At 40.8% G+C, this 23859-nt stretch overlaps 1 protein-coding gene across 1 annotated transcript; it reads right to left on the bottom strand.

Moving 5' to 3' along the window:
- Positions 1 to 51: 51 nt before the first annotated feature.
- baiap2l1b (BAR/IMD domain containing adaptor protein 2 like 1b) lies at positions 52 to 23632 on the bottom strand. The gene is made up of 14 exons (XM_026350968.1): positions 23253 to 23632; positions 21689 to 21764; positions 21324 to 21410; positions 15984 to 16045; positions 14729 to 14800; positions 13738 to 13872; positions 8925 to 9077; positions 8554 to 8709; positions 8102 to 8216; positions 7720 to 7936; positions 5586 to 5648; positions 4473 to 4689; positions 785 to 831; positions 52 to 704 (listed from the first exon to the last, which is right to left on the bottom strand). Exons 1-14 carry the CDS (start codon positions 23301 to 23303, stop codon positions 632 to 634), a joined length of 1524 nt encoding a protein of 507 aa, XP_026206753.1. The 5' UTR covers positions 23304 to 23632; the 3' UTR covers positions 52 to 631.
- Between the last annotated feature and the right edge of the window lie 227 nt (positions 23633 to 23859).

Below are 23859 nucleotides of genomic sequence, written 5' to 3'. Positions count from 1 at the left end.
TGTATATACAGGAGGGACTTAAAGATCACTTGTGTGTGTGTGTTTTTTTTGTTTAGTTTTTGAATGCATCTTTCTAAATAGTTGCGATTGTTTCTCACAGCAACAATCAAAATCATTTTAGCATTGACACTTGACACGCATTGAGTTCCACAATTTATCATAAGGACAGGTGAAATACAGAAGTCCTCTACAGTACATTCTTCTACTGTCCTATGGCAACAGAAAAGATTTCTAACAGTCATTTTGACAATGAACAAGCAACATGAACAGCATAAATGCGTCACAATATTTTCTTTGACCATTTTTATTCATCTATTTCTCAAGTGCAGGCAAGAATGTGGTCATTTAAATAACACCACCACAAACAGAAGGACAAAAATAGGCATAGAAAATATATATCTTAAATATGTAAGCATCTGTTCTGTAAATAAAATGGTCCCAAAATACTTCCATATGAGCTCGCAGCAGTAATGGGATCTCAGATTCAAGTGGCATTTTTTCCTCACGGTGCCAAGTTTTGTCTGGTTTCATCCAGACCAGTAGAAGCTGCAGGGCTCTAGAGGCAGGGCTGAGCTGCATGTCCTGGGTGGATGACACAGGAAGGTTGACGAGGGTTGAAAATGTGGACAGATCAGATGACCGGTGCAGAGCGATCATTGGTAACAGTTGGACGTAGCCTGACTGTGGAGAACGGGTTCCCTCCCCTGCAAAAACACAGTGGTGATTAGTGATGAGTGCACGTCGGAGTTAGAGAAGAGCAGCTTGTCTTGCTTGTGTTACTTACGCTAGGTACGCGGGTGGAGGTCTTACAATGCCGTTAGGCTGGGCTGCCTATGGGGGAAAAGACAGACACTGTCACCTCTGAGTCACAACATGAACCATGACACATGAACAGCTTGATTATCTCCTCTTCAGTCTTTTTTGGTGCATTGATGAACAGTGTGACACACACATATTTCAGACACATGTACTGAAGACACTGTGTAGTTGAATCATGCATGGGTCAACAACATGGGTCAGTTCCTCAGTTAACCAAATCAAGTTCTTTTTGGACAAGCCAAAGGTCAGTGCCACTGGAAATGCAGGAAATGTAGTAAGTGGCCCTCATACATATGCATACATAAAAGCATTTTGCATCCTTAATAGAACTGCAGAATGATAAAAGAAAAGAGGGCTTGCCTCAAATTATTCTAAATACTTTAATTTATGGCTCCTGGTTACACTTGAGGTGACAGAAAGGATCGGAAAGACTGAGGAAATGTTTCCATATCACCACTGCACAGGTATGAGCATGAGTAAGAGTTTTCTCCTTGTGTTTCTTCACAGTATAGTGCATTTACTCCCCTTCAACTGTGTATTACAAACTGCCAACGATCAGAAAATCCCCACAATTAAAATGAAGTGTCCACAATTTCAATTTACTGCTCACTACTGTAAGCTGTAACATGTTTGTGGGAGTAAGTGCTCCTCCTACCAGCAGGCATTACACCAGCCTTCAAAGTGCAGCACTGCAGAGAATCCACAAGAGGTCAGGAGTGGATAAAGTGACGGACATCGCTTCTCAAAGTGCATCAGTTCTGGCAAAGTCCCACTCCCTGTGACATTGTTACTTCACACATGAACCAGACAGTGGCACAGTTTCTGTCCTAGTGCTTCAGATCCCTGAATTACATATCAGGTATGATAAAGGACAAGCGTCATCATTCACACACACAGATCAGATTTTTATGGTCATTTGAAGGCTGTGGTTTGTTAGAAAGCTGCTGAGCTGTTCAGCAGAGCAAGTTAGAACGGTCTCTTTTTCTGTTTTCACTGATACTCATTAAGGGAGGTCAAAACCGTGCCTGCTACTTTCTCTGATCTTAATCTCTCTCTCTCTCTCTCTCTCTCTCTCACACACACACACACACACACACACACACACACACACACACACACACACACACACACACACACACACACACACTAGGCTTCTCTTCTCTAAATCTATTCATTCCTGTGAGTTGTTATCTTTTCTTTTAAACAAAGCACCAAACCAGTAAGGGTGCATTTCTTTCCTCGCAGTGACAGTGGATACAGGGTAACCTTGTGCTCTCCCCCTCCCTGGTCTCTCACCTTTCTTTCGCTGGACCGACCTGTTAATGCTGAAAAAGCGCTTTGCTGATACAGATTTCAATAAGTTTCATGACACCAACAAAGATATGGAAACTGCACTGTAAGATTCAACTAGGAGATAAACAACAATAAAACAAGAAAAACAAAACAAAACATACACCTTTCCACTTTGTCATACTGATTCAGCGTTAACTAGCTGAAAAGAGCAGCAACACATATCATACTGACAATAATGCTCATGAAAGATGTTGAACACAAGATGCTAACTAACCCAACACACGCCAACACCAACACACAGCCTGAGCCGCCTACTCATACACTGAGCTGAACATAAACCAGAGTATTATATTCTACTGAAGATGCAGAGAACTTTTTCCCACACGTACAACCTATTCTGGGAACCGTGTGTATGTATGTGTGTGTTTTGAATAGTGTTTAATCAGGGGTTTACGAATCAGTAGGAATGAATGGAGGGTAGAGTATGAGCTGTCTCATTTAACCGAGAAATAAAGAGAGGAAGGTATGTGTTAAAGACAAAGAGAAGTGCTCAGATGAGGAGATAAACAGAAACAACTATGTAGAGAGAAACGGAAAGAATGAACAGAGAGACAAAGAAGAAAGGTGGGTATCAGGTTCACCCAGCGTGGAATTCCACCATAATGCTTAGCCAGTGGGGAAGAGATGTAGGCGGGATGTACCGTAGGACTGACAGGCCTGACACTAATGCTAATCTCTGGCCCTACTACTGCATGTTTCCGTGTGGCTGTGGACCAAGTGAGTGGTAAATTATGAATACTGCAGAGGGAAGAAAGAGAAAAGGATCTCCTTTTGCCATCTGACCATCGAACCTGTATCTGGGTCAAACGTCACAGCCTACCAGAATAGCCACAGTGACTGAGTGTGTTTGTCACTATTTTTGGATTCTCTGTCTAAACCTTTCATGAATATCACAAGGATTGGATTGGATTTGCAAAACAATATACTTTTAAATCAATAGTAACCTCGTTCACACTTCTGTTAGGGATGAATAAAGAGTTAATGGCTCTGCACTTGTAGCTGTGTATGATTAACTGGATGTGTCCACTTGACTGGTCGCTAGTCATGGAAGAAATCACACACAAGTATTTGCGGACACACACAAATGTTTTCTTTTGAATCTTCTGAACAGGAAACAAGCATAAATTTGCTTATAGATACAACAAACTACTGTATGTACAACTGTGCACTGTGTCTGTGTAAAAGTGTTAAATAAAAATGTATCTAGAAACGCAGTGTCAGCGTAATGTAGTGCACAGGGTGAGTAGATGATTGCGCAGAGGGTGTGTGAGTGACTGCGCAGACAGGGGAGGTGCATTTAACCCTAACATACCGCAACACATTTACATTAACCCAGCACAGAGGGACTAAATAAGCTTTTGTAGAGGAAAACCACACGTCTGGCTGATACTTTGCATGGTATGCAAATGATGAACATGTATTTATGTATAATTCTGCTCCAAAGCTTCAGTCGTGGACTGACTAAGACCAACCCACACCCTGTTCTCATGTCTGTGCCAGAGTTACTGCCTCGTACTGGAGCAGTCTCCATGAGACCCATTATCACCACACTGGGGATTATTGTAATAAAGGTGATCTTCTTTACAGCTGTGCTCCGCTCAGCTATTGTCTTCATCCCTAAAACCACATGAGGCTGAACAGAGACCTGGGACTGCAGGTTTAGATAACAAGGCAGTAATTTCCTTTTTAGAGTAGTATCTTAACACATTTCAAAAGTCTCTATGACTACCTTAATCTGCGGTGAGAGCAACAGTGTTTTGTTGTTTGTATAAGCAGAGAATGAAAAACCCAGAAAGATGAATGTCCTGCTTCTCCACATCACAGTAGATCCACAAACATCAGACTCAGTGTTAAACTGTCTGAGCCCCAGTCATTTATTATTTTTTATTGCACTAGTCAGTGGACACAGAAAGTCAGAGTGTGGTCAAGTTTCCAATGGAGACATTAAAAACTCATGTGACAGTACCCACACACCTACATGCACACACAAAAGCTACTGTGTGTGTGTGTGTGCAGTCAAGTTGCAGCAGCACATCTGAGGGTGCAGTACCACTGCCACACTAGGTATCAGGTAATGCATCCTGGTATCCAAACATTGCCAGTCCTGTCACGACACTATGACGGAGCTATGCCAGTAGAAAAAGAAAGTGTTGGCAGAAAACAGAAGGTTAAACTGTTCTGCCAATCATTTTGAAATTCATGGGCCAGCTGTGCTGTGCCTAGCTGAACACACGGCTTGACTACAACTAGCAAAATACCAGATGAATGACATAAACCAAATGACCAGCCCACTCACTGACCGTGTTGTGATCAGACGAGGAGGATGATGCTGCAGAGGGTGTGGGGGAGTGGTGGTGGATGTTATTTGTAGTGACGCTGGTGTTGTTCTTAATGGCATTGTGATGTGGGGTGTCACTGTAGTCTGCCGGGGGGAGCACCATGGTTGCCTCGTCTGTCTCTGTGTCCTGATGGTGCAGGTTGACCACGCTCCGACTGCGGTATGGTGCAGAAGATACACTGTTAAAATAAGATGAAAAACAGGAAGGATGAGCGATAAGAGGGCGGAGTAGAAATAAAAAAAATAAAAGAAAGGATGAAAGGTGGAGTGGAAAAAGGAAGAAGACAGGAATAGAGAGGGGAAAAGGCCACTTAACCACACTAATTACAGGACTTTGCATAAGTCTCCTGGCATGTGTGTGCACATATGTATTTCAGTGTTTAAGGGTTATGTGTTTTAGGTATTGGGTTATAAATATAAAGGTTAATCTTTAAGTTTATGTTAGGATTATGAACATAATGTAACGTTCAAAAGACTAAATACGGTCTGTAGAAGTTCACAATAAGGACAAAAGGACAAGGATGTATATATGTGAGTTGTTGTGCCTCCTGGGGCTGGTTATAGTTTAAGTTTTCAGCTTCCATGACCAATAGCAATTGGCTGGCAGCCTCTCTGTAGAAGGTGCAGCACATTAAAATCTAATAAATTAATCCGACAGGGATTAGTCTCTTTGAAAAAAAGGCCTGGAGTCAACACTCTGAACCTTCTCTCTCATCAGCAGCTAATTCTATTCATCAGCACTCAACATCCTGTTTCCTGATGTTTTGCCCAGCTAGTGTGAAAAGTCCAATTTTAGATTTATCTAAATTACACAGATTTGAGGGTTACAGAACCTATATATGAACAAAATACACATAACAGTTTAATTAAGGTCCATGAATGCTAAACAAATATGCAGTATTGCTGGAATCCAAAGTTAAGGAAAGGAGAGTAGGAAGAGGAGGTTCCCCTACAGGATCAGAAAGGTTATCACGCGAACGGGAGTAACTAGAGGAAACAGAGCCAACAATACAGCTGGCTGCAACACGAAACCTGGTGGTGTGTGTGCGTTACCTGCAGAATGGAGTCTCCTTACCTGTTGTTATTCACAAGCGGCTCAGAGAGTGCACGGCAGTAAGAGGAAGGGAACCAGCCCCTCCTGCCAGACAGAGACAAAAGACAGAACAAAAGTTAGGGATTGCATCTGTGCTACATCCTACTGCCAGTGTCCCGATCAGATGTCATCGCACAGAAATCTGAAAATCTCTAAATGTCTGGTGAAGATCCATCTGGAAAAACGAGGAGAAGCTAAGACAAGAGGAAAGAATAAAGACACTGTTACCGAGACAGATAGGGGATTACAGAGCTATCATAGTTCCAACTATTGTTGTATAAACCGTGTCAATGTATGCCTATGGTAACTATGGTAACAAAAAGCTGGAATTCAGTATAGAAAAGACTTCCTGCTGAAGGGAGGCCTCTGATTTGTCAGCAGAGATCATCAAAAGGCACCATTTCAAATGTTTTTCTTTTATTTCGATGGATTTTCACTTGCCAAACAACATCTCTCTATTGGTTGGAGCTAGATTTTCTCCATTCTTTCTAAGGCACAAGATAAATCAAGGACTTGAATGTGAATCAAGGTCTTGTGGTCAAGGTCTTATCTCAAGCCTGCTGAGCTGATACACAGTTACTGTGTGTTTGTTTGAAACTTTAATCAGTGTTTGACTAATAAAAGAGTGAATATCTCAGTAAGACATCACAGAGCTATGAGGTTTCTAGAGGCCAAAATAAGACAATACATGCAGCAAAACTAGTCGAATGTTTAAATTAAATGATTAATTACTCACTTTAATCTAATAAATATGATTCTTTTCACCTTGAAACACAATAAAATTGTTTAATTTGGAATTAAAAACTGTTTAGAAAGAAACAAGTTCGTCAAGGACGCCTTGTCATTGTGCTGTTTGTAATCACTATGTATTCAGTCACACACTGTGTCCAAGTTAATAAATGTTAATATTTGCACATTTGGCTGGGAATGTAACTCACATACATGTGATAAAAAACTCTTAAGTTCCACTGGAAACTACACCTAATTCAACTACACTCATATTAACAGGCTTTTATTTATTTAGGGAACGGTTTCTACTGAGAACACGTACTCGTTTCCAGGACTAATGTTACTGTTGGCCATTCAACACGTTCACTGACATAACTTGGTATTAATAAAAACCTTGCTCAAGGACAACTCACTAACGCTGGTGCTTACTTTGTCTACTGATTTTTTCCTAGATAGAAAACAATACAAGCTTGTTTTACTGAAAAGACAACAGGCACAAGTTTACATAGGCAAAATGACCATGCTCATAATGTGGACACTCATAAATTAGGTGTCATTAAATGTCATGTATTGTCATCAAAGTCAAACCTCCTACGGGACACAAGGACTACCTCATCATATGCTGGGCTCTGATAAACATGATGACATACACTTTCAAAGCCTTTAGGCACTTCAGCAGCAGTGAAGCAGCAAGACCAAAGTTTTACTTTGCGCAGTCTCACTTTTAAAAGCAATTCAAAAATGATTCCTTTCTGCCCTTGATCATTTTTTAGCTGTATTTGCCAGGTAATTTCCCTTGATAGTGATAAAGATCAAACACGATGAATGATTAAAATTCAAAAACATACTTCCAAGGGCTTCAGATCAAATCCCTGTTTAAAAAGTCAGACATCAGAGACCTGGAGAGACGGGTCTTGGTTGATGCCTGTCTGTGTGGTAGAGCAGGTGGTAGTCTGAACTTCTCTCTCTGTCTCACTTCAGTCCTCTATCGTACATCCCACCCTCAGGCCATACTTTACTTTGATTTCCTTATCAGTGAGCGTTTCAGCTCAGGCAGCACTCGACGAGCCTAGAGCTGTGTGTGCGCATGTACATGAGCGGAATAACAATTGGGCGAGGGACCATCTGGCCAGTTAGGACGGTGCAGTCCAACTCATATCAATCACCTGGCTGGTGGGAGGATGGAGGAACATGACGAGCATGTTTAAAACAACTCATAGTAAAGCCACAATGGTGTAAATGAAAATGACACATACTGACATTCACGACTCATAATAATAATAATTTCTTTTGACTATCATCTGTACATACCTTTCTTTATTCCTGTGATTATAGTCTTTGGTACAAAGCCACTCTAGACAAATGCAACATCTGTGATCTGACTCACCTTCCTGTCTTTTCCAGTTCACCATACATCCACCCATCTCTCTCATCAGGGATGAGCAGGACAATGACGTCTCCCTCGTCAAAGCTGAGCAGTGTGCTGTTGTTGCCAGCAGCGTGAGGAAATATGGTGCGCACACGCGGCCTCTTCACCATATTGTTGAGACCTGTTGCGACAGACACGGACCTGGCGAGATTGCTGTCCTCGCTGTTCCCATGGTCTGGATGAAAGGCAAGGATAAAAAACAAAAGTAAGAGTATAAAATAAAATGAAGAATCAAGAAAACATATATTTGATTTAACATTGTTATCCTGCAATAGGTTTAGACAGCGATAAATGAGGTAACATAAGACGCAAAATGAAAGCGGTGCCATAAGTATTATACCTGTGCTGTTGTTGGTAGTGGTGGCTGCATTGGTAGTGTTGTTTTCCGGGGTGAACATGTTAGCCAGGGGACTGGTTTGAGCCTTCAGAGATGGAGCGGGTGGAGGAGCAATGTTCTGTCACAGGAACATTAATCATAACATTAACATATTAGCAATGGAGGTGTAAGACAAGTGCTGCTTTAAATATATCAAAATAAATCAACACCCCAGTCAATCAATAAAAGGTTGACTTGGGTCAAGTACTAGGCTTCATCCTATTTAACAAAGATGATCTTTCCTGGAATATTAAAGCATACTGGTCTAAGCATGTGAGGTGGTTAAATCAAACCACCATGTAAAAATGTTTCTTGTTGTGCACCTACAACTAAAAGACAAGATGCATTTAGAAACAAGGCAGCATGTTACACAGGAACATGTCTTTATTTTGACACTTATAACCCTCCCATCGTACCACGCTGCGGTGTGATGGGGATGGAGAGGGCATTGGTGTGATGGAGACCGGCGCGCGCAGTCCCTCTATCATCGATAAAATGCTCTCAGGCATGTCGGTGGCGTCGTTGCACTGGTCCTGCCAGCTGTTCAGCTTTGCCGTCAGTATGTCTCTGGCCTGTCCAGCAGGCGAAGATATGAGAAAAGATATTAAAAGAAAACATGAGTAATCAGTAATAGTGCACACATTTTCATCACCATGGTAACATGATGCATTGTGGGGTTTGGAAAACACGTTTCTTGCTGCTGTTTTGATTAGACTAAAATCTGTTACGGTAGTATAAGATTCAGTTAAAATCTATTTTAATTGTCTTGCCCAAGTCTGTCTTGTACCTTATCATGGAAGGAGGCAGTCTGGTAGGAGAACATGCAGTGTTTGTCCACCAGGTAACAAAAACGTCTCTTCTCCTCAAGCAGAGCTTCCTTGCATCCCTCTGCGATAAACAACTGCATGTCCATCTGACGACTCGTTAGTGTTTCCAGGCACTGGCAACATACACACACACACACACACACTTGCAGGTTTCACTTGAACATCATCTCAATTACTTTACATATATACACACACAGACACTCAGTCCTCAGTCTATGCACAGATCCAAAAGCAAATATAATTCAAGTCACTTTGAATTGAAAAATTACGATTTAAAAATAGGTCACCATGTCTTATCTTCCTGTGCACATGGTTTCCAGCCATCTAGTTCCTTTCACTGCAGATCTATATACAGACGTAACAAGGGCTAAGTGACATAAAGAAGCAGGTTCCTTTCTGAATAACCTAATCTCTCTCTGGCAGGGGGCAGATTTTATTAGAGTTCACTGTATTGGCACATTGGGCTGCTTGCAGTGTTCAGTGAAAGGACACAGCAACAGGAGAACAGAGACCGGGTACACCAGTCATAGGGAGGGTCTGTCTTATCTACACCGCCAGTCTGGGATTATAAAAAAGGTCAGGCTGCTCAAAGGATCTTGTAGTGTTTATATGCTGCTGTGCTTGTGAATCCACATGATATTTCTGTAATTTCTTTTAATTTTGTAAATAAAAATGATTTCACCGTCCTTATTGATGGTGTTTTTTCTGATAAAAACCTTTATACAGAACGATAATAAACGAGAATTATAAAGCTGTACTATGCATGAAGAATATAGCGTTAAAGCAAGAATATCACCAGGTTCATAGAGTCCTGGTACCAGTATTTGTGTTATGTTACCAGCATATGTTAATAATGTGGGGCATGCCAGTATTTGTATGATTTTCTAACCACACAGAACAGCGTGTTTTTATAGTGAAACTAATTGTTCATGCAACACATCTAACTTCTTCCTAAAAATAACCTGATCCCTGATTCCTTGTAAAAGCTTCAAGTTAGATCCATATCATCATCCTCATCCAACTAGCTAGAATTGACACGCCTGTAACGGCTGGTAAAGCGAGGGCACACACCCTTTCTATTCAGCTCCTATAACCGCTCTCCTCTGATAAAACCTTATATGACTCAGAGCTGTGGTGGATAAAATGCATTTATGTGCACAAAGTTGAATTTCTCATCTACTATATCACATGTTGCACACGCAAACACACAAACACTCTTGTTAGTAGAGTATTAGTAAGCATCAAATTAGTGTTAGTGTCACATAAGGGCGTAAAAATAAAGGTGATCATTAAATTGCCTGATTCCCTTTTAATTAGTTAACCAAAATGTTTGTTTACTGTTCCTCTGGGTTTAAAATACCCAGGGTAAAACATGCCCTTACGACTCATGCAGAAAACAATCTTGCTGATTATTTCTATAAAAAAAAACAAAACAGAAATACTTCAGTGAGTACAGCAATGGGGCGAGAGAGTGTTTACTGGTATACCAAGCTAACCATTACCTATTTATTTGATGTTACATTTAGTCATTTGGTGCTTTTATCCAAAGCGACTTACAGGAATACAAGGTAATGGCAGGGTAAGCTTAAGGAGGTCTTACCTAAGGACCCCTACTGGAGGTAGACCACAACTATGTGTAATCCAACGAGGGATAATTAATTTTTCCTCAACAACAGCACGAAGCAGAAAAACAACATGAGCTGTGTGCACACCTGTGTGTGTGTGCGTTCAGTGACAAAAGCGAAATTCTCAGCAGAGGTCATATCATCTTGTACAAACAGTGCCGCCTGTGTGCCTAACTGCATGAGACTGTCTCTCTGCCTGCCTGCCTGTCTGCCTGTCTGTCTGTCTGCCAGGAAGGCCTTATATAAACCTGCCCATTTCGATTTGTTGGTGTCTCTCCCAATACCTTGTGATAACAGTCTTAACTTTGCGGCTACATGTCAACATACAAGCTGATGCAAATTTTATTGAAGCAAATATACACACCTACACAAATAACAGCACAAATAGACTCTTCTCCTCGTTATCGCCCATTCACTCTCCCTTTCCTTCGTTTTCATAAGCTCACCTCGCCACAGCAAGGGCAAGCTTTACTCACAAATAAATGTCCACAATGAATATGATGAAGCATCAAAGTCAGATGGAGTTTACGGGAAACTGTTACCATAAGCAACAGTCCCACACAATCTTAACAGACTTTGGTGTTAAGTCAAAACACATTTGAAGTTTGATCCCGCTCTGCTGACCTCCTGAGAGCTTTTCCTGTATATATATATATATATATATATAAAACTGTAGAATTCATGGAAAAAAATGGAAATAAATGTTCAAAAGTGTGTAGAGTGGAGGAAGGAAGAAACTTACTGCACTGAAAGGATCAGAGAAAAGCGTCTCTAAATTCATTTACTTATAGATGAAACACAGTGTGTGGGAAAAGCAGCCTAAACTGTAAAACTGTTTAACAAAGCAACTGTTTATCACTGTGAATTCAGTTAAAACTCGAGCTTTCTAAATATTTATTCCATCTTTTGCATTCATTTAGCTAGCTGGGATGTCCTGTAGAGTAATTATAATCTCATTTAATTAGTTGATTGCTTCATTTCATCCAAAGTGTCATATGTAGCATAACAGACTTTCTAAAAAGGCCAAACACACTGAACAACCTTTTCAAAATGGCAGCCGTGACCTGCAAAATCATAAGCTGCCCTCAATCACAGTAGGGTGATTATTTAATTTGTTAAAATTATTGTTGCATTTCATGTCAATAAAGATTATTTGAATTGAAAAGAAACAATGGAGAAAGAGAAAAACACAGATTGAACACATTTCCAGAACTGGAGAAGTGGGCGGCATAATTTATACTAACAAGGGGAGTGTGAAACGCTATTTCAACACACAAGTGCACACAGTGCCTCGTAATCTCTTTACATCTGTCAACACTGCAGTGAGTCTGCTGCTGTGTACATCCTGTGTTTATGAAATAGCTACAGGTAAGAAAGAAGGAGGAATGGTAACAGAGATCAGATACAGGAAATAATTTAGACCTTTCCTTCAACATGTGAAACTCTTAGTACAGCATATCTCAATCTTTGTCGATCTTGTTTAAATAGATTAAAACGTGTGCTCAGTTTTTTGGAGCGTCTTTAAATCGACTGTTTGACAGTTGTGCCAGCTTCTCCACTTTTACTTTTTAAACCTTATCCCCACTTTCTGATGGATTTCGTTCCCTGGCTTTGAAGTGTTTTCGGTGTCTAGCGAATCGTCTGCTTCTAATCCCTGACACTCCGGTCGCTAAATCCTAATGCCTGACCTTAAATCAGATGAGCACAACAGAAAGCGAACACTTTTAGTTGTTAGTTGAAGACGAGGGAAGAGAGAGATGGGAAAGAAAAGAGAAACAGAAGGTGAAGGGTGCACGGCAATGTTAAATCCCAGCTGTCACTGGGTGAGAGGCAAGCTACACCCTGGACAGGTCACCAGTCAGTGGTGATAGATAAATAAGATAAATAACAACCACTGACACTCACATTTACACCTATGTACAACTTAGAGTAACTAATTAACCTAACTGCATATCTTTGGAGGGTGGGAGGAAACTGGAGTTACTAGAGGAAACCCATAAACTATAAAATAATTTTAATACAGAGGCCAAAAAAAAAACCTCATTGCTATAATGAGTTAATTATCAGAATAGTTGTTTTTCCAATCAGCTCAACTGTCAGCTCAGCAAGTTATATAAAAAGTTTATATAAACCTGAGAGTGAATGAAACATTTGCTCTTCGGAATACGACTAAGGCTGCAATATAATTATAATAAACAGTAATGGTAATTCACTCATCCACAAAAGTCTGTAAATCATTTTTGGACTCCCTTTACCTCTGGGCCTTTCCCAGTGCCAAGTTAGGGCAGGGTGGACTGTGTCGAGAGAATACACAAAACCATGAAAATACACACACACACACACACACACACACACACACACACACACACACACACACACACACACACACACACACACACACACACACACACACACACACACACACACACACAGGCTGCCTGACTAGATCGATGGTAGGTACATTATGTAACTCAGGCTGCTGTGCTCTCAGGGTCACAGTTTTGGGATCTGTGTCTATCATTCTGCAGAGTCACTGTTAGGATGTGGTGGTGCCATGGAACAACTTAAACTGAGCATCATTACTTTAAACATTACTCGGTTGAAGTAGTATGAACCATATAAATAATCTTTCTTATTAGTGCGTCAGTGAATTTAGAAACAGGGTGCTACAAAACAGCGAAACAAAGATAAAATCAACACATTTACACAAGGAGTATTTAAGGAATGCTGTTTAGTACGCAAACAAATGTCTCAGAGGTGCAAATAGGTAAATACTTCCTAAAACATCAAAGCAAAGTGTTGCTATGAATACAGTTCACCTAAGCATTTACTAGACTGTACAATAGTTTTAGCAGTGTGTGCGTTTATCAGTGTTTATGTAGGTGTAGAAAGGTGGTGCTTGCATGCGTGTGTGTTCACGGAGCAGACTAATAGAAACAAACTGCTCTTCTCCTGCATGACTGCTCAGAACTCACACACGCTTCACACACTGTCCCCATCTACCATTAACAGTGGCTTTGCAATGAATTGTGTCAGATGTCGCGGTTGGTGAATGATAAAGAACGAACGTGCCCGTGTGTGTCAGAGGAAGAACATCCATGTACAGCATGTGTCATATGTCTGTGGGTGTTTGAAACGTCCAGCTTACCTCACTCTCCTTGTTCTCATACTTGTTGGCATTCTTGCCTTGGCTCTTTCTCCTCAGCTTCTTCAGGTCTGACTGGGACCTCTCCAGAGAGTCATGCTTCATCTTGTGCTCCATCTGGTACCTTTTAAATGTGGCCTGGAGTAGAAAAGCAATACATGTGATATCTGCCATCGAGCAGCAGAAATGAAGAGTGAATTTGTGCTTCAATCCCTGGCTCAATACGGGTTTTACAATTTTAGTGCAACGGTGAATTCATTAAAATAAATTGTCCAAAAGTTACGAATATGCAGTATAAGAGGTTTTATATAAGAAAACATGTTTGTCCTCTAACAGATTTTTTTATCACTGCAATGATTTGAATAAATATTGTGTTAGCATCACGTTTCATCTACCATTTAACAAAGAGTCAAATTTGACATCAGACTATAAAAACAATATGATTGTGAATAAAACATTAAAGTTTGTGTAAAATCATACTTAGCTACATTTGTGCAGTCGAACAGACATTTGCATCTGTAATGCACTGTAGTCAAAGTATAAGCTATTAACGATTCCTATTCGAATAAAAAAACAAAACGTGTGATGTAAGGCTTCAACTTTCAAGGTTACTGGAAAATGGAGCCTTGTTTTTCTTCTGTGTTGAAACAACCACCATTAGTACATAAATTAAATGTCATGGGCAAAGTGTGAACTGAGTGAACTGCTGCACAGGATTAGATTATGATTCAGATGTTTTGAGTGTAAATAAAGTTTTCTTTCATTCAGCGATAACAGTTCCCCTTTCCATCTGTATGTACAGTACGTGCTCGTCCTGTTTGTCAGTACAATTATTGCTAATCAAATGTTTCACACTGCAGCACAGTGATACTGAACAAACCAACAACAAAAGATACTTTTATATCCAAGTGTGTGTTTTCCTGAGGGGGTTGCATGGAGTGTTGCTGCAACAGAAGGAACGACGGACACACACAGACACGCATGGACTACTCACTGTCATGTATTTGACGTCCATGTCAGTCTTTCTCTCCAGCTCGGTTATTATCTCCCTGTGGAACTTCTTAAACTTCAGGTGAGGAGGTTGATGGACAAGAGAGGAGAGAGGAAGAAGACACGCTGTTGATTAGAAACTTGAGGGGAGGTTGGAGTGCTACAGTTTGCCAGCAGAAAACCGGGGAAATACTGTGAGTCTCAACATGAGAAAGGGAGTTTGATCATTTAGAGTGTATTGGTGCATGTGTGCGGGGGTGAGAGCCAAGTCCAAGGTTATGCTTATGAATGAGTCAGAAACAAAGCGTGGGAATGCCCACAGACTTCTCTCAATTTCGCCCTTTCTCTGATTAGTATGAGGGCGTTGAAGCTCCCGTCACCGCAGCCTTGCAGCGATGCAGCGTCTGCACCCACACGAGTGGATCGGTGAGCTGGAAGACCCCTTTGCTGAACACACACAGATGACCACGGAGAAGCTGTCGCACACACAATACACGCCCTTGTTGCAGTAGGCGAAAGGTTTCGCTCCATCATTTTCTCTGACCTGAACTGATGCTGTGACTCATCAACTGGACTCCATTAACAAGTCAACCCGCCCACTGATGCTGTTAGCAAAAATGTCTTAGAGGAGTTCCTCGCTTTATTTCTGCCCCAAAGTTCAACTATAACAGCTTATTTTCAAACTCTAGAATTGTTTGTTCCACATGTAACATCTTTAGTAAATATCTTGTGGACAACATGCACTCAACAAACTAATAAACTGAAGACTTAACATGCAGCAAGCAAGAAATAAAAACTTCTACTGCGTTAGTGGTTTTAAAAATATTCGTAGCATTACTGAGGCATTACGTACGTTACAAGTCTAAAATGAATGGCAACACCCTGAGCCGGTGTTCTCCGAGGGCATATTGAGACCTGTCTCTGTTCTTAGGAAGGAAATAAACTAACAGGTGATCGTACAAACCAAACCTGTTGTTTCCCTTCCTCATCCAACACCTTTTTATTTAGCTTGTCTGAAGTGCTACTGTAGTTGTTGTGGGTGGGGAAGGTGAGCACTGCTGAAAACTGCTTGTTGACAGTGTCATGGAACTCAGTAAACTGACACTCTTGCTGCACTTTTGTGGAAAATATACAGACTAACAGGTTCACAGAGTAAGACAGAGTTCACCTGGGTGAGGCAACGCAATTACAGAGACATTAGGTTACACAGGAATTTACAGGAAGCATGTATGCAAGTGCAAAACGTTTGTAGCACTCACATTTTCTTCCAGCTCAAGATGAACCTGCCTGTGGACCTGTGAGATTTCCATCAGCACCACACCTGTCAGACAAAAAAAACAACAGAGGACGAGGAAGTATACACACGTTAATGTCTGTGAAATGTGGCAACACAACAGTTTGAAAGAAAAAGCCAACAAGCTCAGGCTTCGAGATATGTGCTGTTTATACACACTGCATATGAAAGAATGTGTCGCTGTGAAACATCATCCCCGTCACCGGCTAAGGATGACGTTACAGAAGAGATGAAAGGAAAAAATAAATGTGCCAGGACCAGGAAAACTGGACCACCTACTGCTTAGTTAATCACAAAAAAGCTCATATGGCAGGCAGCCACAAATTATAACCTTATGTCTTTGAATGTTGCTCACAAAAGCAATCAAATTAGGATTATGGTGCACAATCGTTGTGTGGACAAATGTAATTACATTTCCTATTGCCCACCTGCCTGCTGCACTACATGGCACCGAAAACCACCAAAAATCCCTCATCATTCATCTTACAGAAGCGTCTTTCAAGTTACATGAACAACAAAACCCTTCTAACTCTATTTTAACAGCAGACCTATGCTTCATTGTCGCGCAGTATTACACAAAACTAAAGGCAGAAACTCTGCTCTGAGCCAGATGGCCTTCAAGCTGACTTGTATTTTTTTCTAACATATTGCCTGTGGCCTGGACAAAGCTGTTCACAGATTGAAAAGGCTTCTGCAAGTGTTTGTGTATCTGTGTTTACATGCTTGGCTGGTCTGGTCCTTTGACAAACACAATTTTTAACACCATTCAAATGACTTCTAGACACGCGCAAACAATGTGCGCATGCATGTGTGTGTGTGTCTGCTCCAAAATGTACGTGGGCCAACAATGTTGGTGATTTGTCTTAGCACAGATGGAGGGGTCACTTTATTTCAGGAAGTGAAACAATAATGCAGAAACTAAACAACACTAAGAAAAGAAGTGTTTGTTCTGTTTTCAATCTTACATATGAATCTGGGAATAATTTGGATGACTGTCATTAGCACGACATGCCTCAGTACCCTGCTATTCTCACTGTAATTAACAATAAAGAACATGTCTACGTTCGCTGCCTGCACAGTACGATGAAGCACACGCGACTGAATGAATAGCTACTCTGCCTACACCTGACACAAGTCTTATTTTATATATAAAAAGTCAAAACTTTACTTTTTTACTGAAATTTGAGTGAAGCATTTTTTTCTGTATAGATACAGCTAATTCTTCTCTAGAGTTAATACGTCTGTTGCAAATGAAAGCCCTAAGGAGGTGTTGGCTGGGTAAATAAATAACTTTTTATTCAGTAATGGTTTCTAGATGTGTAGATCAATGTTGCAACACATGAACTGATGTGAAATTGAGCTTCACACAAAGGTTTACTAAAGATAAACAAAAGACAAATCCAGTAATTATCAATATTTCCATTCATCAGTGGTGTGACTGCAGTAGAAAAAATACGTTTTCTTTTCGCAACAGTGTTGACGTATAGTTATTTACAATGACACTGACAATCGTTCAATAGGCTGCCATTCTGATGCATCACTATGACCTGCACATTCATCAGTATGTAAACACTGCCCTTCCCCACTCTGTCTTTACACACCTTGCCTTATAGCGAGGATCTTTCACTCAGCAAAGTTCAAACAGCTTGGTAGTTAAAGGCCAAAAGATCATCCCTGTATCTCTGCCCTTTGACAAAGAAATAGAAACAGGACTAACAGAGGAGAAAAAGAGCAGAGAAAGTGTAAAGAAGGTGTAAAATATTCAAGAAAGAAGTACTGAAGAAAAGAAAAGACGAGTGTGTGAGAGCGTGATGTAGAAAAAGACAGAAAATGAGACACCAAATTACAGAAAAGGGAGCTGGATTAAAAGTAAATCAGGCACTAACAAGGGCAGATTAACTGAGTCTCCTTATCTTTCAATAAGAGCAACTTACACTGAAACATCAGCAGGTGTGGTCTTGAGTCAAATGCCTGACAGACCGGTTTATTTAGAGAGCACAAAAAAGGTGAGTCATCAACACGTCACCATATCTAAAAAATTAAATCAGTTCAAACAAATCGGTTATGGATGACACAAGAAGACCAAACGTCATAGGAATCAGCAGTTTCCATTAGTTCACGCTCATTTACTGACTGTTGTCAGTATGTACAACACGTTGCTGGGCAACAGCTGGGCTTGATCGAGCAAGGTGTGAGGGCAAAAGTGTGTCCCAATGTCGATAATAACAGAGGCCAATCCTCCACCATTAGCTAACAAAAGCAAACCAAGATAAATCCCCACAATACAGACAAGCTGGAGTCACGGCTGGACACAGTGAGCTCTGTGGCGCAGGTCCACGTTCTTTATTACAGGAGTGATTATGTTTACACGCATATAAAAGGTAACAAGCTCGAGTGTCTGTGTGTGTCTGTGAGAAGAGACCTGTCACTGTGGATGTATTCTGTGAACAATACTCGCTTGATTGCCACAAATATAAGAATAACAAGTGTCATCAAGCTCCATTGTCTCTGCGGCTTTCACAGACTGGAGATAAAGTGTAAAGCGAAGCAAAGGAAATATCCTCTGAGAAATTCCCTCTTTAGGCTGGTTTTGAAAACATTTTGCTGGTAGCACGCAAAGCGGCCCACAGCTTTTCCACTGTTTTTGACTGTGGGAAAAATAATCCTGGCATCGGCAGGAACCACCTGACACAACATGCAAATATGTTTGGATTATGTAAAGTGGGCCTGAAGCCATTTGAACGGGCCAGGACCATGAAAGGACGGCGTATGAGAGTGTCTACAAAGCCTTAACACTTTCCACTGTCGAAGGACAAAGCTGGATTAGATTAAATTCCCTGCAGATAACACAATGTTGCGTGGTCGTGGTGTCTCACCGGCTGTTCAAGATTTCTTTTTGGTCCTTGTCAGTGTTCTCCAAGACAAGCAGGAAACATCTGAGCAGCAGTGAAACTGAGTTTCATCTTAAATAAAGTTCAAATGTAGATACAATAAAATACTAGATGTATCTTTAGATCCTGGCTCTTTCAGATCTAAATTCTTGTTCCTTGTTTGACCCGAGAACTTCACCAGTCAGATACTCAAGTGCCTGAATGAAAGAACGGTTGACATTTGAACTCTGGAGGAGAGAGACTAAAGGAATAAAAGGAAGAAGGTAGGAGGACAAGGTGCACCGGTCCTCCAATGCCTCTCAAGAGTATCTAGTTTCTGGCAGGCTACATGTTCCTGGAGCTCAGGTTTCTGACAGGGCAGCTTCCCTACGTCCACGAGCAGGCCCCGAAGCAAGAAGCTGACACTATAATATAATCTTGAAATCCTGACAGCAGCTAGCTACGTATAAAACATCCTGACATGTAACAGGGATGTGTAGTACAGACTTTAGTTACAATGCATTCGAGTTTAAAGGCCTGTTCCATTAGATGAGAAGACTGTTTGGGGTGTGTGTTTAATCAGCCCCTGCTCCACCTAATCCCCCGTAATGACTCACAATGAAGTGATCTCTCATGACACCAAAGTGACTGTCTGTCGCTCTCATACGGGGATTAGTGGGTACTGGAGTGAAGTCAGAGGTGAGTTCGACTCAGTCTGGCCAGCCTCGTTTCACCTGACATAAAACCCCTGTCTTGTAATGTTTTTATTTTTAAATAGGAATTCAACTGTGTTTGTTTATTTATTAACACAGGCCATAATTACAGTAGATAAAATTACTTTAATTAGACATTAGTAATATGGACACTGATACTAATCCCACTTTGTTTGTTTGTCCCTTCATTTCCTCTTTACTTCCTCTTACAGGAAGCAGATTGTAAGAGCCACTGTATACTGTTCTGATTACTATCTTCTTAAAGCAGCAACAACAGCTTTTGGATACATGTGGACATATAAAATCCTATGTTCAAACTGATCTGCGTCCTTTAAATACGGTATTTTTGGGTGAAAATCTACACTGTCGAGTCTCTGTCCCCCCAAATCTAAATGGCATTATCTCATGACATGTTTGCTTAATGATCAGAGCCTTAACGATAAAGTGCCTACAGGTATTATCTCAGAATGTTTCTGTCATATGGTTATGATTATATGATTACACCTAGACGAAGAAATGTTGATTGTTGCTGATTTACTGATGATTATCAAAGCAGGCTGTTAACCATCTGCTGAGAATAGACATGTTTTAACCAGAGCTCAAACTACCAACAGTTCATATAACCCTTGCCACTCCTTGCCAAAATGCTGAACACATGGACTGATGGAGAACAAACATACACAGAACATGTGGATATATTACATTTTTCACAATAAAAAACTAATCATCATTAGAGGCCATTGTAGCTCACACAAGCTGATTTAGTTCTTTCATTAAGGAGCAAATTACAAACATTTTTTAACACCTTTCAAGTCTACCCAGGGTGTATGTTTCATTTCTCAGGTGGAGTATCACTTTAAAGGTGCCAAGAGACTTATCCCAGCATAGCACCAGGTGGCACTCCCCACTGTGCTACCGAATTTAATTAGCACTTTTGCTACTAATCGGCAGGAGAGTTGCAAGACGTACAGTGGTTAAATCAAAGTGCGCCACTAGTGACAGTGAGTTAGGGTGCCAGACGTCTTTGGACAGCAAATTAGCGTGTGGCAACTGAAGCCTGGGGAGCTGGCTTGAAGAAAAACAGAAAACCAAACAAACTCTATGCCACAGTGTATCTCTAAGCTTCTAACTACATGCACAGTAGTAGTAGTAGTAGTAATAGTAGTAGTAGTAGTGGTGTGTTCTGGCTACAGTACAGTGCTCCATGGCTTGTGGATGTAACAGTATACATTTTGACTTCCTCTTGTTCCTGCTTTCATCAAAACTCATATTTTAGTTAACTAATTTTAAGGCTTTGCATCAATTGTCTCAGACTCAGACTCAGACCAGCAGGAAACTGTTCATCACTCCAGGCTGAATTTTTGCAGTCAGAGCTTTTGGGAGCTCTTTGGGTTATGACTAAGTTGGCACCCTGTATTTATTAATTTACCTCAGTTATTTATTAATTAAATAAATATGTGAAAAAATAAAACAACACTGGAATCATAAAGTTAATTTTGAAACAGTATCTATATAAAGGGCAATGTAACGTCTCTGCACTATACTATGTAGTATACAGCTAATACTGCCAAGTAGCAGACATGATGAAATGAATAATAAATGCTTCAGAGACTGAAGTGAAATAAACAGCTACTTTGGGAAAGCAGGAGTTATATCAGTCTGTAGACCTCCTCTAATTTATCCCAGAGGAGAGCCAGAAGACAGGGCAACATGGAAACTTACCTAATTCTCTGGAGACAGGAGACGTTGCAGCATTCTCCCCAATCTTACTCATTGCATCAAAATACAACTTTCCCGCCAGGGTCATAGCTGAGAAAATGATAAAATGACCATTAATGTTTGTCAGTTTGGGGAAAATAAAGGCTCCCTAATGCCATGAACAATATCTACAATACAGTGTTGCATGGTTGACCTGGACTCCCTGAAGCAAGAGCTCAGGTTCTCCGTAAGAAGTTCTTTAAAATCCATTTTGCTATGACAGTGAAGTGGACAAGTGAGAAAGATGCTCACTCACCAAACCACGCTTTAAACCATTTTCTAGCCTCTAAATTACTGTGAATGTTCATTAATGTAGTGAAAATGCTCACCAGCCACTGATTTCTCATAGTTCTTGCCCAGGTTGATCAGGTTCCTCAGTCCTGGGTTGAACTGTTCCATCACATTCTGGTTGAGTGAAGACAAAAACAGTTTATTAATAATTTCAGCCACATTTTTTTCTTTTCATTCAACCTGTGATCACTATTCATTACCAGCAGCAACAAGGAAGGAGAGAAGAAAAACATTTCACTGTTTCACTTTAGGTCAACAACAAAGATTTGTTCTTCTTTCAAATATTAGCCATAACCGTGCCTGACACTGAGCATTCCTCCCTGTAATTATTGAGACATGCCCCCATGTGTCATGTCTATCCTGGTGATGACTATAGGTGGATAAACTCTTAGAGTAGTTTAGGTTTAGGTTCACACCCAAGACCAGAATGCAAGAAATGAAAGAGTAAAGCTACTAAAGACTCACTTGGCAAACAATTTTAGATGACTTTTAGGAATGACCACCCACTTCTGAGTAACGCCTTTGTCAATAAGTGACATAAGCGCTATATTCACTGCCAGTCACAAGACATTCAACAGAAAGCACGCCTTGCATCTTGATAGGAGTACGTAAAAGAAAAAAAATTTAAATGTTCTGCACTACTCGTGTAAACACAGAACTGCAGGAGCCTGCGGCTGATTATAGTTTCAAGCCAGAAGTGATGGCTACTGAGGAGTCTGCTGTATAATCTTACCACAGAGCCAGCTAAATTATTAAACCTGGAGTCTTCTTTCCAGTATTTCATCACACCAAGGAGCTGTGGGGGCTGTCCCAGGAGGAGCCCAGTGGATAAAAGCTATTCTAGAGGGCTAAATGTTTCTGAGGAAAAGCATGAAGTCTTTCCTTTTCCCCAGCCTCTTTGTGCCACCTGTGGAGTGCAGCATGCAGCAGAGGTGGTTGACTATAGTGATCCTGAATGTGATGATTATTTAAAGTGGTCAAATTTCTCTTTTAACCTCAATGAAATCACACAGCAACCAATTTGAAGCAGCTGAGTAGTTATGAAAATGGCTTTAAAGTACACTTTAAACGTGACAGCAGTTCACTTTCAAAGCACTCATTTATCTTTAGCAAATAAATTAAAGTTAATTAGTGGATGGCACGGATGCCAGAGTGCACTACAGAACACTTCAGATGATGCTGATCGACTTAGGCAAGCAGTTTAATGAGGAAATGGCACTCCTCGGGTGGGGCTTTCTTCTTCAAAAACTCCATGTAAAAGCCACTAAACTGCATCGACACTGATGAGGAGGTAAATGAAGAAGTGTTTTGTGTCACACAGGGATCCACAAAAAGCAGAAGACTCCCACAACCAGCACCTCTACTACTGAAACCATGTGTTTACATCACTTATTTATAGAACATGATAACTTCTATTAGCCCATATGTTGATAAGGTGACTCAATGTCTGACCTGACTACTAGAATAAACTGCAGCTTATTAATAAAAACACCTGTTATTCGTCCACCAGGTAAAACCGGTCACTGTTTGACAGTAAAAGGTGTTTTTTTATTTTATTTTTAAAGCGCACACATGGATGTCACACCTGTTGTGTCCACTCACCTTGTATGTACTTTCAGTGAGCTTGTTCACCTCCTCCGCGGCCTTCGACATGTTGAACTTAAATCCCTTTGCTCCGACCGACAGCGAGGAAATATTTCTCTGTATTCACAAAAAAAAAAAAAAAAAAAACAAAAACGCACCAGCGCCAACCTACACAAAGGTCCAAGAGGGAAAAGGTGTCCAAACCTATTGGCACCTGAAATTCCTCATAGCTCACAGGAGACGCAGGACGAACACATACCAAGAAAAGAAAAGAGGTAAAAACTGAGCGGGAGTAAATAAGAAAAGTGGCCGCGGTGGAGGAGAGTCCAGCTGGCTGCGGCTCCGGCTGCAGCTCTGCGTGTGAGCGCAATAAAGCGGAGCTGTCAAACTTGTTGTAGGTGGTTAGTTCATAGCAGGGGAGGAGGCCTGTGGAGGTGGGGAGGTAGGAAAAGGTGCACAGGTGTTAAGTCGACCGGAATGACAGAATGAAGGAAAGTTTCCGGTTGTCAAATTAACCATCAACGGGCTTAGAAATAAAGTCCAGCAGTGGAGAATAAAGCTGCACAATGAAGCTCATCTTATTTATGCTTCTGCAAACGTGTCACATTTACAGTGTAAATGAACG

Source organism: Anabas testudineus, chromosome 8, assembly GCF_900324465.2.
Source record: "Anabas testudineus chromosome 8, fAnaTes1.2, whole genome shotgun sequence".
Taxonomy (NCBI): Eukaryota; Metazoa; Chordata; class Actinopteri; order Anabantiformes; family Anabantidae; genus Anabas; species Anabas testudineus.
The sequence above is the reverse complement of the archived record's forward strand: the minus strand, read 5'-3'. Positions and strand labels throughout refer to the sequence as shown.

Excerpts from the sequence above, each read along its gene's own strand:
- baiap2l1b (XM_026350968.1), bottom strand. The coding sequence starts at position 23,303 with ATGTCGAAGGCCGCGGAGGAGGTGAACAAGCTCACTGAAAGTACATAC. Across the intron at positions 21,765-23,252 it reads TCACTGAAAGTACATACAAG|AATGTGATGGAACAGTTCAA; the intron begins GTGAGTGGACAC and ends TCACTCAACCAG. Across the intron at positions 4,690-5,585 it reads CCGCTTGTGAATAACAACAG|TGTATCTTCTGCACCATACC; the intron begins GTAAGGAGACTC and ends TTATTTTAACAG.